The sequence below is a fragment of the Rhinopithecus bieti genome, unplaced genomic scaffold, assembly GCF_001698545.2.
Source record: "Rhinopithecus bieti isolate Rb0 unplaced genomic scaffold, ASM169854v2 scaffold_13112, whole genome shotgun sequence".
NCBI lineage: Eukaryota > Metazoa > Chordata > Mammalia > Primates > Cercopithecidae > Rhinopithecus > Rhinopithecus bieti.
Window position 1 is genome coordinate 1,798,953 of NW_016807891.1, and position 13,454 is coordinate 1,812,406.

The window sequence follows — 13,454 nt, forward strand, 5'->3', positions numbered from 1 at the left end:
TCTACAGTTGAGGAAACTGAGGCACGGAGAAGGGCTGCCATGCATTGTCCAGCTGGTGGGTGAGATAGGCCTCCAGCCTGGGGATCACCTATGGGTCTGTGGTCCTGCTGTAGACAGCGAGCTCAACCGAATGGGGCCGGTTGTTGCTGTGGCCAAAAGAACGTGTGTTTCCAGAATTGGCAGAAAACAAGTAGATCAAATGAGATGTTCTTATTCTCTCCCTCCACTGCTATTTTTATCTATGATTAAGTGCCTAAGTTACTACTCTTACCCTCAGACACAGCTTACAATTACTGCAAAAAGGTATTAGGTGTCTGCCAGGCTGCGAGCATTCCCCAGCACTCAGACACCACGAACAAATGGACACGTGGGACATGACAGCGTGTCATCTGAGGACATCAAATCTGAGATTACGATCACTACACACATGGAGCCATGAAAACTGATTTAATTTAAACCTCCCCAAATGAACCTCACTGAGCTGTGGACAGAAAACTAACCAGTAAATAATCAGGAAACCTATTTCCTAGTATGACTTTTTTTTTCCAGTCATTTCATTACCCCAGCAGGGGCGAAACAATTATTGACTTTACTGGCTCTTAGTTCTCCAGAAAGACTGAAAAACAGTGCAAAAATATGCATGACTATAAAGTGAAAATTAGTAAAGCAGGCAACAAGAAGGCGGTGATATAGCCCTTCCAGGAAGCAGAGGAGAAACGGAACGACCTGTAAGAGCTTTCCCGTGCTTCTCTTTTAAAGGATCTCTCTGTCAATAAGACAGAGACCCAATGTCTTATTTTTCTGGGTAAAGTATGTAAGACTTGATTTTGATTTTGGTTCTAAATCGTAAACTCTCTATTTTTTCTCTCTCTTTTTTAAAAATCAGATCCCTGAGATGTGATTTGTCGGGGCTGCAGTTGACTTCTCCACCATTAGTCACAGTGAGCACAGTGTCTGGGTCCTACAACCCTCTTAAGAGTCCTGCAAAAATGTTTAAATTTCTTTCAAAATGAGAGCAGCCAAAAAAGCACAAACTCTTAGGGTCAAAGATTACATACATCTTTATGACAATGCAGTTGCAAACTATAAAGAGGACTTCGACCTCTGAAGTCCTAATCCAGGTCATGATCCTCGGTGGCTGGTGGTGTGCCTGCCCTCACCAGGTGGGTGACATTAGCAGGCGGGTTCTGCACAGCAGAGGAGGAGCGTCAGCCTCAGACCATACACCCCCACCTCCAAGCGTGAGCCAGAGGCTCAGACGGCCAACAGCTTGAGACAGTCAGCTGCTGCTTGTGAGGCCTGTGACCCTAACCTTTGCAAAACCTGGGCCCACTGAAAAACAGAGACTTTTCAAGGAAGAGAACAGCTACCAGTTTATTCTGTATCTGCCTTTTGAATGCTAACTCTGAAGTTTTAAGAACCTTGCATGAGGATGTCATGGGAAGAACAGAAGACTATTCACTAGAGGATGTATGAGCTTATAGGCCACAGTGTTCCCTGGCCTCGCTGCCGGCATCATGCATTTTTCTTAAGGCTAAGTCAATGGAATTAAGTGGTGGGCACCTGTAGTCCCAGCTACTCGGGAGGCTGAGGCAGGAGAATGGCGTAAACCCGAGAGGCGGAGCTTGCAGTGAGCTGAGATCTGGCCCCCGCGCCCCCGCGCCGGGCGACAGAGCGAGACTCCGCCTCAAAAAAAAAAAAAAAAAAAAAAAAAAAAGAGACACCCTCAGACTAGGATGACAGCCCCCCTGCTCTTCTGTCCATAATCCGCAGCAGATGGAGAAGGAAGGAAGTCAGCAGGTACACCCCGAGCGCCATGTTCTTCTGATTGAGTTGTTTGCAAACATTAGAATATAAAACAGACTACTTTAAAATAAGCAAACTAAAACATTAAAATCATCATCAATCTCAATTAAATATTCCTATGTATCCTAACCCCTCCTCCCTTTGTGGAAAAAAATACCCTACAATGCAAACTAAATAAAATGTACTAAAATCCTTTCAATGTTACCTAAAATGTACTAAAATGCCTTTTTAAAAAATGGCTTTAACAAGGTAAAATAAAATTTACCATCTAATGCATACTAAATGAAATGTACAAAAATGTCTTTAAAGCACGATATTTTAACTATGGTATCATCCACTGTGATGACAATGGGTTCCTTCCACTCTAAGCATTTCATTCCTTCATTTTCCATGCATTTTCTGGTAATTTCAGATGGATTCTAATTGCTAGGCCTATTACATACCCATCACTTTTATTTCTTATGTGACAACTCCTTTGTTTCTTAGATGTTTTTCCATGCAGTAACAGCTTATCCGTATTTCCTTTCTTTTCAACGCACTTTTCTTTTCTTTTGTTAAATAGTACTATTTTGCATGTAGGTAGTAAAGGACAGTCTAATGTAAAATATTGCCTTTCTATTTAATTTTAAAAAATGATATTTTAGTGAAATGCTTTGAAGTCAGCAAGACCAAAGGTAGAAACCGATTTCCATCACTTCCTGCTGTGATTTTTCAGTGGGAGAAGCCGAATGTCCCTCAGCCAGCTTCTTCACATGCAGTCATCCAGATTTGGTGTGGCTTCTGGGTATTTCGTATGTCACAGGTGTACCACAAATGACAGTAATTATTAGGAGACATGAAATCAGCCTTTAGCTCTGATAAACATTTGACTACAAATGGATGTGTGGAGATATACTTTTTCATATGCATATAGATACATAGACAATTTTTATTCTTATCTACAGACATAGTCATACTCCATTTTACCATGAGGTGTGAAAAGAATAAATAGGCAATTATAATAATTTTAAACATCTGTAAAACTAATAAAATAGCCTCAAAATGTATGAAGCAAAAATTTACAAAATCAGAGAAAAAAGTAAACTAATCTACTAAGAGCAGACAATTTCAACTCCCCATCTTGCTATTGATAGGCCAAGCAAATAAAATAAAAATGCAAACAAGAAAAGATGTAAAGGATTTGAACATTGTAATTAGTAATCTTGGCCTAATTGAAAAACAGAATTCCACATGCAACCATTAGGTGGAAGAATATTCTTCTGAAGTGCATGTGGAATATTTATAAAAATCATGTGTCAGGCAACCTCCAAAGATTTCAAAGAAGAGGTATCACACAGACCCACGTTCTTTGATCACAACATAATTTATCTTAAAAGTTCATCACAAAAATGTAAATTAAAAGGTACCACATATAAGATAACTTATATGTTCCCCTCTATGTGTCCATGTGTTCTCATAATTTAGCTCCCACTTACAAGTGAGAACATGCAGTATTTGGTTTCCTATTCCTACATTAGTTTGCTAAGGATAATGGCCTCCAGCTCCATCTGTGTCCCTGCAATGGTCATGATCTTGTTTTCCATGGCTGCATAGTATTCCATGGTGTATAAGTACCACATTTTCTTTATCCAGTCTACCACTGATGGGCATTTAGGTTGATTCCACATCTTCGCTGTTGTGAATGCTGCTGCAATGACTATTCACATAAATGTGTCTTTATAATAGAATGATTTAGATTCCTTTGGGTATATACTCAGTAATGGGATTGCTGGGTCGAATGGTATTTCTATCTTTAGATCTTTGAGGAATCGTAATGCTGTCTTCCACAATGGCTGAACTAATTTACACTCCACCAACAGTGTAAAAGCGTTCCTTTCTCTCCACAACCTCACCAGCATCTGTTTATTTTGTTTTTTGAGTTTTTGTTGTTATTGTTTGTTTGGGTTTTTTTTGTTGTTTGTTTTTTTGTTTGTTTTGTTTTGTTTATTTACTTTTTAATAATAGCCACTGTCTGGGCACTGTGGCTCATGCCTATAATCTCAGCACTTTGAGAGGCTGTGGTTGGCGGATCACGCAAGTTCAGGAGTTCGAGCCCAGCCTGGCCAACATGACGAAACTCTGTCTCTACTAAAAATACAAAAATTAGCCAGGCATGGTGGTGCATGCCTGTAATCTCAGCTAGCAATAATCCCCTTCCCTGTATCCACGCCCACGTGTAATTCTCTTCTACACTGAGTCTGGCACTAGCCATGTGGCTCCATTTGGCCAATCTAATGGCAGGTGCATGGCACAGGCAATGACTTGAACAAAGACTTGGGCAGTAGGGCTTGCCTCTTTCCTCTTGCTCTTTGGAAGTCCCTGAACTCCATGCAAAGAAGCTCAGGCTAGCCTGCCAAATGAGAGGAGACAGTTGAGTGACCTGGCACTCCACTCAACAGCCATGGTGGACAGTCTGCCAACTGGCCACACACATAAATGTGGCTATTTTGAGTAATCCAGTGATTAACTAACATGCCAGTAGACCACACAAACATGAGACAGACCAGCAGAGATGAACTGGGAAACCTAGGTCAGAAGACCCAAGACCTGACCCACACAATTATGAGCTAAAAAAAAGAGTAGTTCAAATCTGTTAAGTTTTTAGTTGTTACACAGCACAAGTTAATTGATACAACCTTCTTCCAGGCATATGAAAGTTTGGCGTGGCTATGTAAGGTAACATAGCAGATGGTATTTTCCACACATGGGGGCAATCTACATTTCATCCCATGTATGCTTAACATTCCTTTTATCAAATTAGGTTCTATCCCCTTGGACTGACCACCTACCTGAGAGGGTCTTCATGATGCCTCAATTAATAGAGTATGGCAGAATTCCCTGACTTGAGAGACAGGGTCATAAAAGTGCCATGCAATTCCATCTTTTTCTTTTAGGATGATCATTCTTGAAACCAGCTCCCATATCAAGAGAAAGTCAAATAATCATGTAGAGAGGCCACATGAAGGTGTTCTGGCCAGCAGTGCCGGCTGAATCTCAGCTGCAAGCCAGTATGACCACCAGACAGGGAAGCGAGCAAACCTTCAAGGGAGGCAAGATATAGCCTTCAAACCACCCCAGCCAATGCATGGGGCAAGGAAGAGCCACCACTGGCAAATGTGCCCAAACTGCAGGTTCAGGAGGAAGATATATGATGGTGGTGTTTCCAGTCACTAAGTTTTGTGGTGGTTTTTAAGGCAACCAAAGACAACTAAAAACATTTACTCTGGCCAATGAAAAAATGAATGAAAGTGATGTGTCATTCCCATGTGGAAAGTGTTCATCGCCAGTAGTTAGACATGGAAGCAAGCTTTTCTTCTCTGGAGCAACAATGAGGAAAGAAGTGTGTTGTGGGATGTACCCTCCTTCATCCTGAATCCCTGAGTGACAGGGCTGCCAGCAGAGTCCCTCTACTGACTCATCTTTACCGTGTATCCTGAGCAAAATATAAACCTTTGTTGTGTTGTGTTAATCCAGGAAGACTGTGGAGTTGTTTCCATGACATAATCTAATATGTTCTGACTGACGTAACAGGAGATAATAAAGATAAAAACACACACAAGAAAACTAATCGATAAGATAAACAAAGAAGGATAGTTCTTGAAAAAGCTAAAAAGAAGACTTCTGGTGAGATTATACAAGAAGGCATATAAAAACAATATTATAAATAAAATCAAAATAAAGCATATGTAAAACATCAAAAGGAGAACATTATTATCAAAATGAGCATGCAGTTAAATTTGAGAATTTGGATGAAATGCAAAAATTCCTAGAAAAACATCTTACTGAAACTGACCCCAGAAATAAAATTAGAAATACTAGACAATCTTACTACTATCAAATATACTGAAACAGAAGTTTCAATCTCCCCATAAATAAATCAAAAATACTTATTACAGAGCTTTAGTAATTGTGTGTGTGTGTGTGTGTAGCATTGAAAGGATAAAAACAAAACAAAACAAAAACTTAGTCAATGTGGCAGAACAGCCCATAACCAATCAACCATATGTAGAATGTTGATATATGACGGATATGAAGAAAGTAATTGAAATGGATCGGTGGCAATTGATTCTCCTCAAGGAAAAAATAGGCAAATAAATCTCAATTTCTATAACACACCACACATATATATCATTTATATGTATGTGTGTATACATAATAAAATGAACAAAAAGACAAGTAAAAGAATGATAAAACTCAATTTCAAGACGAAGTTTACATTTGAGGATAGAGAGTAGAATGGAATGAGTTCAGCATATAGAAAGAAATTTGCTATTAGAGATATTCTAGTTCAAAATGGATTCATGAAAATTTATTTTACTATAAATAAGCCACATAGAGATCAATGAGGATTATGCCTGAGAATCAAATATTAATCAAATTATCAAATGAGTAATTCTATTTTATGCAACTAAAATTCAATTCCAAAGAGTATGGAGGTTATGTATTTGAATTCACTGCAAGTAAATGATGGGAAAGAGTTAGACATTAGGTTGATCATATGTCTGGACTGTGCTAAGATTTCCTCATTATCTGTTTTATTCACGTTAACCTGATCTCCGTAGTTAATTTTCAATATTAATAACTTTAATTCATTCTAATAATGGACTAGTCTAAAATTTTATTTCTTTCATAATGTCCATAGATCATTAGTAACTTGATATTTTAATTATTTACTCTTGTTTTCTCTATACATCTAAGAAAATAATACAGGACACTAAACACCCACAAACATACACACACATATACACACACATATATACACACACATAATATAATTCAGTGTTAGGAGAAAGCACACAGGAATAAAAACCAGTATCTTTGAGCCCTGGCTTGTCCTAGCTGCAATACCCCCGCATCATTATGTCTGAGGGACAGCAAAGGACATTGATATAAACGGATAGAATTCATAATTCCAAGATCTTGCAGTCAGGGCTCCCATTACAATAGTGCTGATCTGCCATCTTTTCTACCAGGAACTTTCTATGGGGTGATGACCCTAGAGACCTGATTTATTCACAGGACTCGCCCAGAAAATAATGACCATCTTGAGAAATCTTCAGAATTTCAACATTTTAAAAAAAAACTATAGTATTATACTTTCTGTCTATATGTTTCAAATGCAATAAATTATTTACTCAACATATATTAATTGCCCTATAATTGAACTATCCCATTTCCAGCACCAAGCTTTTCAGAAGTGACTTGGTTCAACTCTGAGATACAATCTGCCTTACACATCTCTATGAGCCGTGGTCAGGTCTGTGTTTTCATTCTCTTTGTCTTGGCACAGTTGTTCTAGAACTCTGGGCAGAGTCAGAAAACTAGCTGGTAAAGCTGCCCACAATGGCTTTTGGGTTGAGGTTTTCTTACGGTGTCTACCCCACTCTCACCTGTGTCTGGCTCCTAGAGACAGAAGTATAAGCAGAAGCAAAAAGAGGGAACCAAAAGAACTATGTCTAACATTGCCAAAAACAGCTGTACAAACGAAGTCTTCTCACAACCCTCTTTTCATCCTCTCCCTTGTGATTTTTTTTTTTTTTTTATCGTATCCTTATACCAAAAAAGGACTGAAGAATTAGCACAGGCTTAGTTTTGTCAAATGGACCAAACCCATGAGCTAACTTAATAATCCTTTTCTGTCCTCCCAAACGTTTGGATATAAGACACAGAGTCGTGGAAGAGACTTTAAGATTAGGGGAGCCACTCAGGAAGATCCAGAAAGTGGAGAGGGTCAGAGCTGAATGCCCTCAGCTCTTGTGGTCCTTAGATATGATAATGATCATGATGATAGCCTGCCCTAAAGCAGTCAACAGTATTTAAGGGATCATGTCAACATGCAGGAGTGAGCCAGTTCAGGGTGGAGTGCCATCCAGGGTGATGTCAATCATGGTGCTTGCCCCCCACCCACCCCTCCAACCCAGGTGCTCTAAATACTCAATGAAGGAAGAAATGAGTCGGGTTCAATGAATTGTCTCGATGTCAACACCAAGTGGTAGGAAGAACCCGTATACCAGTGGAGTAAGCCCAGCATCCAGCTCGGACTCTCCTGTCACTAACAATTTCTGATGAAATACATCACACACAAAACACCTTCAACACAGCTCTAATAGTGTTGCTCCATTTTTAGTAGAATATTCGGTTTTAAATTATCAGTAAGAATCACGGCTTAATAGGAATGATTCTCACACCCATGGTGCATATGCCAGGACTTCTCAGACAACAAAAGCAGAGCCACAGTCAAGGCTCCACTTGATGGGGAAGACACTGGGGACATTTAGCATAATGAAAATAAATAATGCCAGCAAGTCAGTGAATTAATTACGAGGAAGCATCGCTACGGAATTCCTTTAACTCTGGAAGAGAAAAGCATTGAGAGGTAACTCCATTACACAGAATGAAGATTGAGGCTGTTCATATTAGTAAGAAATTTCAACAAGAAAACCTGCTATTTTCCAAGACCAGAGCTGGGAATTCTAGACCTGCAATGTTCTCTAGCAAAGTCACCCAGGGAAAGTCAAAAGCCCTGTGACCCTGTGACAACGTAGCAGTTGCATGACCTTGAAGAGATGAGTTCACTTCTCAGGGTCTCAGTATCATCATCTGTAGAATGATCACCTTTCTGGCTCTAATGCAATGTGACTACAGTATTCTTTCACAGTAACAGTGAAAATGCAGCTACAAGACCTAGGAACAGCTAACAGTCCTGGAGGTTTACTTTATGCCAGGCATTGTTCTAAGGACTTTGCATGTACTAATTGAGACCATCAACTTACAAGGCAGGTACCATGTCATTTTACAAACAAGGAAACTGAGACATAGGTTAAACAATTTTCCCAAGGTCACAGAAGTAGAAATGGACAAAGCCACAATTCCCACACAGCAGATGCTCTCAATCATTTCACTCCACTGTCCTTTTAAAACAGGAAAGGAAGGTGCCATGTATATATTTAATCATACATTTCAGTATCCAAAGGATGCTTCCAAATCCTTTCTTGCTAGGTCCCTAAATTGCAACCATCTTTCCTGCAGAAAATTACAGTTTTTCCATGGCCTTTGTTATACCGCAAGTAAATTATAACTAAAATGACTTAGAGAATTACTGGTTGCAAATTACAAGCACCTGCAGAGTAAGATTTCTTGCGTGTATAGAAATGCATAAAAAGATGAATCTTTAGCTACCTTTACTGCAATACCTAAGAACATGCTCTATTCCCTTCCACACTCAGAATTATGAAACTAGAGAAAGCATGCACAGAATTTCCTGCTCCTTAGAGGGGATGTTGGGTACATCCATCTGCCCTCCCATACTCCAATCCCCAAGAAAGGAGGTGATTCTTCCACCTATTGGGGGTGCTGAAAGATTGTCTGGAATAACACAGTTGGTTGCTGTCTACAAATAATTGGGTATGTTAATTTGTTTTGGAAGAATAAAATTCTTTCTCGATGTACAGATAAAAGAACCTCTCTGATAAATCTGCCCTTCGAAAAAATATCTGATGTTGGAAAATTGATTCATAATAAAAAATACTTCTGGTTATTGTTTTAAATATCTAGTTCATTATATCACCATAAAAGAAACAAGGTGGGTCATATTCTCAGTCACATGTATTACCTATTTATAGTTAATAAAAGTGCATACTCTTATTTTAGTATCATACTAAAAAACACAAATATCTACTTTATTTCTCTATCTGACTACTTAAAATTATGGAATACAATTTTTTCATTTATATTGAAATATTGACTATTCCTAATCATAAATTTTAGCCAAAACAAATCTGGCTGGAGCCAGCTGGTATTCTGACAAAATGAAAAAAAAATTATGTCAACCTTTCCTAACACTGACAGGCAAATTTGGAAAACAGCTGGCTGATTTTGGATATAATAAATGAGAGTATTAAATTCTGAAAAAGGGTTTTCATGCACTCAGTAATAAAAACCAGTTCCAAAAAACAAAGTAGAAAAAGAAAAAACAATGAGAACAAGAAAAAAAATTTAAAACCAAGTTACATGATAGGACTTATGACTTAAAATTTCATTTCATTAGTTCTAAGTTTTCTGATGCCAAGGGTCAAGTTTATTTTGTTCCCCATGCCCATAATTACTGCCGTTCCTGGCACTTGGTAGGCACTCAACAGGCTGATGGTGAAAAAATTATAAATCAGATTTTTCATGAATACTCTCCATGATAAACAGCAGAAACTATTACTCATATTATTAAACAATATGTAAATTCAAGACATGCCATCAAATTTTCTATTTACTGAGTTTCATGTCTTCAGATAATTCTTCACAAATATGGGATTAAAACTACTTAATTGTTTTCATGTAGAAATTAACCAAGACTGTGAAGTTTCAATTCAGGATTTATTTTGACGGTATATAAAACTTTGAGGATTACTTTAATTTTAGGGCCAACAGTGCAGAATCATGAATTGATCAAAGGTTGAAATTAGATGAAATCACTTTGTGAACAATGTCAATCAGGGAAATATTAAATCAAAATGAAGCTTGCTTTTTTCTTTTTAGTATGCATTCCAAATCACTTCTACAAAGGCAACTACATACAGCAAAAAAAAATCTCTATGTACTAGCATTATGCTAAGAGCATTTTGTAGTCCAAATGCTGTTTTGCTCTAGGAGGCTAGGGATGTGCTTTAAGAAAATTGCCAAACTTCTATAAGAACCGATGAAAGTCTAATGGAAATCAAAATCAGGCAGATTCAGGGGGAAAAAAGGAATCTGTCCAAGATTTTAGGCAGCAAAAATAGATCTGCTTAGCTCCTGATTTGCATGGCAGCCCAGTTATTCAAGTAAAGTGCTCCAGCATGGAAACCTTGGCAGGGTCCCAAAGCAGCCATTCCCACCTCCCAAGGTAGACCTCTCTGAAGCCAAGCCCTGCCAGCCCAAGAAATGAACTCATCTCTAATTACACGAACACAGCTTTACCTTAGCCCTATTCTATCTTCAAATGTCCCTACCCCAGTCATCGTTGACTATCTAGATGGAGAACATGTTTTAGAAAGCAGAGATGTTGGTTATGGTGCTTCCAAAATCAAAATAGAAACAGGTTGTTGGGGGCCCAACATCATCCCAGTCCCGACTCAGGTCCACTTTCAGAACACAGGGCACACTGCTCTTAGGCATAGCTCCTTCCGACTTGGTCCTGCAGCTGGTCTCTGCCTGAAGGTGGCTTTTCTACCAGACTGAGTTACCCTCCCTGATTCTGGAACATTTCTGCACAGCTTATCTCTTTGAAGGGTGCACATAGTAGACATGAGACCATGAATTAGGTACGGCCAAGAACAGGATTCATTTCACTCTCTCTGGACCTCACCATAGGTGACAGGCATGCTGTGGGAAATGCCCACTTTGTGCTTAAAATGATTTAGCTGAAGGCAAGAGGAGCATGAAAATGATTGATTTATCAAGGAAAAGTAAAGATGTTTGGATAACATTGTGAAAAGAATACCACTCCCACAGATGCACCAAGCAAACAGGAACATAACGAAATTGAATACAGAAACACAAATATAAAAAGCAAAGACAATTCAAAGAAGGGTACTTTAAACCCAATCATGCTAAATCTGAGTGACCCATTCAAGAATCTCCATCAACGAAGTTTAAGAAATTAGAATTCTCTATCACAGAAAACAAAGTAGTGTGTGCAGGGGAAGCATGAACTTCACACTTGTCTTTAGATATATTAATGCTGCTAGAAATAGGTCATCACCTGCTCCTTTCTATTTAGAAGAGAACAAGCCAGAGCAGGTTTGAATTACAGGTTCAAGAGAATCGCAAGCCGAAATGCCCCAGCAGAACAGATTTCCAAAGGAAAACTCTGATGTTTCTTTTCTTCCTAGCAAGTAAAAAACAGTAAGTAGATGTCTTTAGAGATCCTGCTTGCCCATGAGACTGAGCAAAAGTCTCTCCCCAAGTCCTTTTGTTCCTAAAAGTAGTAAAGAGAAATAAAAATGCCATTCCAGAGAGCATAGAAGGGTGGTTCCATGTGGAGAGAGTGAGGGCTGCTCCGGACGCATATCTAGACTACAGGGATCAAAAGGTACTCTCTGCCCTAGGTTTGATAGTACAAGAGCCAGTGTGTGATCTGTGACTTCATGGCCTCCTACATTCTATTTTCTATTCTTACCTCATTGAACTCAATCAGTAGACGGCTACCATTGAGTGGTGTGGGGAAATTTTTTTATTTTTTGAAAACATGATGTTAACAATTCTTCCCATGCATAACATTTGAACACCATCTGGCTCTGGATATCCGAAACAAATTGCCAAATACCAAGAACAGCTATTTTATGCATGGTGAAACATAAGCAAAATCCACTTCTTTGGTGGTGGACACATATAAATATAGGCACATATTTATATTCTAAGCTAAAAAAAAAAATCACCCAGTGGAGACATTCACAGATCAACCACTGACAAAAAAAAAAAAAAAAATCTCGCTGGATAATCGATGCCTTGCACAAAATCTGCACATGCATGTCACAGGCAGTGCAAAAGTTTGAACCACACACTCAGAGATCAGTAACAGGAAGTTATCGCCATCTACAGACTTCCCGTCACTTTTCAAGGGAGTGAGCCAAGGATTTCTGCTGGAAAAATATAAACTGGCAAAACTGGCTGTTGAGCTGCATTATATTCCTAGTGATAAATCCACTTTAATAACCTGTCCAAAACCCTAACCACGTTACTTCTCCAGAAACGGGAAAGCAACCGTCCATCCCAAACGCTTCTTAACTGTAGACCCTGAGATGAAAGATTCACAAGTCAACACCCCATCACTTTCTGTCTATCGGGCTAAAGGGCTAAATGATTTTAGCAAAGGCAAAGATGTATACTTAATTTTTCTTCTTCATTTTCCTTGTCATTAACCACTTTCCCAAGGCAGGCTTTCTGCAGAGTTGAATAACGCCCAATCCAAACGAAAATGCCAGCTGCGGGGCCGTGCCAGCGGAACCGGGCAGGAGACAGCCACTCGCCCAGGAAGCCCAGGGCTGATTCTGGGGAGACCTATTCGAGCGCTGCGGGCAGCGGCGCCCGGCAGAAAGCGCAGAGTTTGCCAGCGGTGTGCAAAGATGCAAAAAGCACACGCCCTGCCCGTCCACCTGGTGAACACCTCGGCAACTTTATTTTGGGAAGAGCCTTCCCAGGAAACTTTTTTCTCGCCCGCAGCCCTTGCCAGAGCCCACCGGGCTGCGGGCCGACAGGAGGAGCAGGGAGCCGCGGGCCGAGGGGCTGCCGCGGGCCGCGGGGCAGCACAGAGCGGGACGCGGCTCGGCTGGCCCGGGTCCTCTCGGGGCCGGGGAAGGCGAGGCGCTGGATCCGCGGGGAAGCCACTCACCAGCCCGAGCGCGAAGAAGACGGCGAGCAGGGCGAGGCAGGCGCCCATGACGATGAGCAGCAGGAAGACGATGAGCGGGTGCTGCTGGCTCATGCAGTAGTAGGACTCGTAGAGCCAGTCCCGGGACCGCGGCAGCCCGTCTCCGCCGCCCGCCGCCTCCTCGGCGCGGTCCCGCAGGTAGCGGCGGCGCCGCATCGCCTGCTGCCACATCGGGGCCGCTCACAGGGCGCCCGCCGTGCGCGCCCGG

The 13,454-nt window shown here is 40.4% G+C and overlaps 1 protein-coding gene across 2 annotated transcripts in view; it reads right to left on the reverse strand.

Annotated features, from left to right (window-relative positions):
- Positions 1–13,454, reverse strand: part of ADCY2 (adenylate cyclase 2) — a 437,129-nt gene extending 423,675 nt beyond the window's left edge. For both annotated transcript variants that reach the window (XM_017884065.1, XM_017884064.1), the window contains exon 1: positions 13,208–13,454. In XM_017884065.1, coding sequence (XP_017739554.1) covers positions 13,208–13,417 — 210 coding nt within the window. In that variant the 5' untranslated portion in view covers positions 13,418–13,454. The remainder of the gene's footprint in view (positions 1–13,207) is intronic.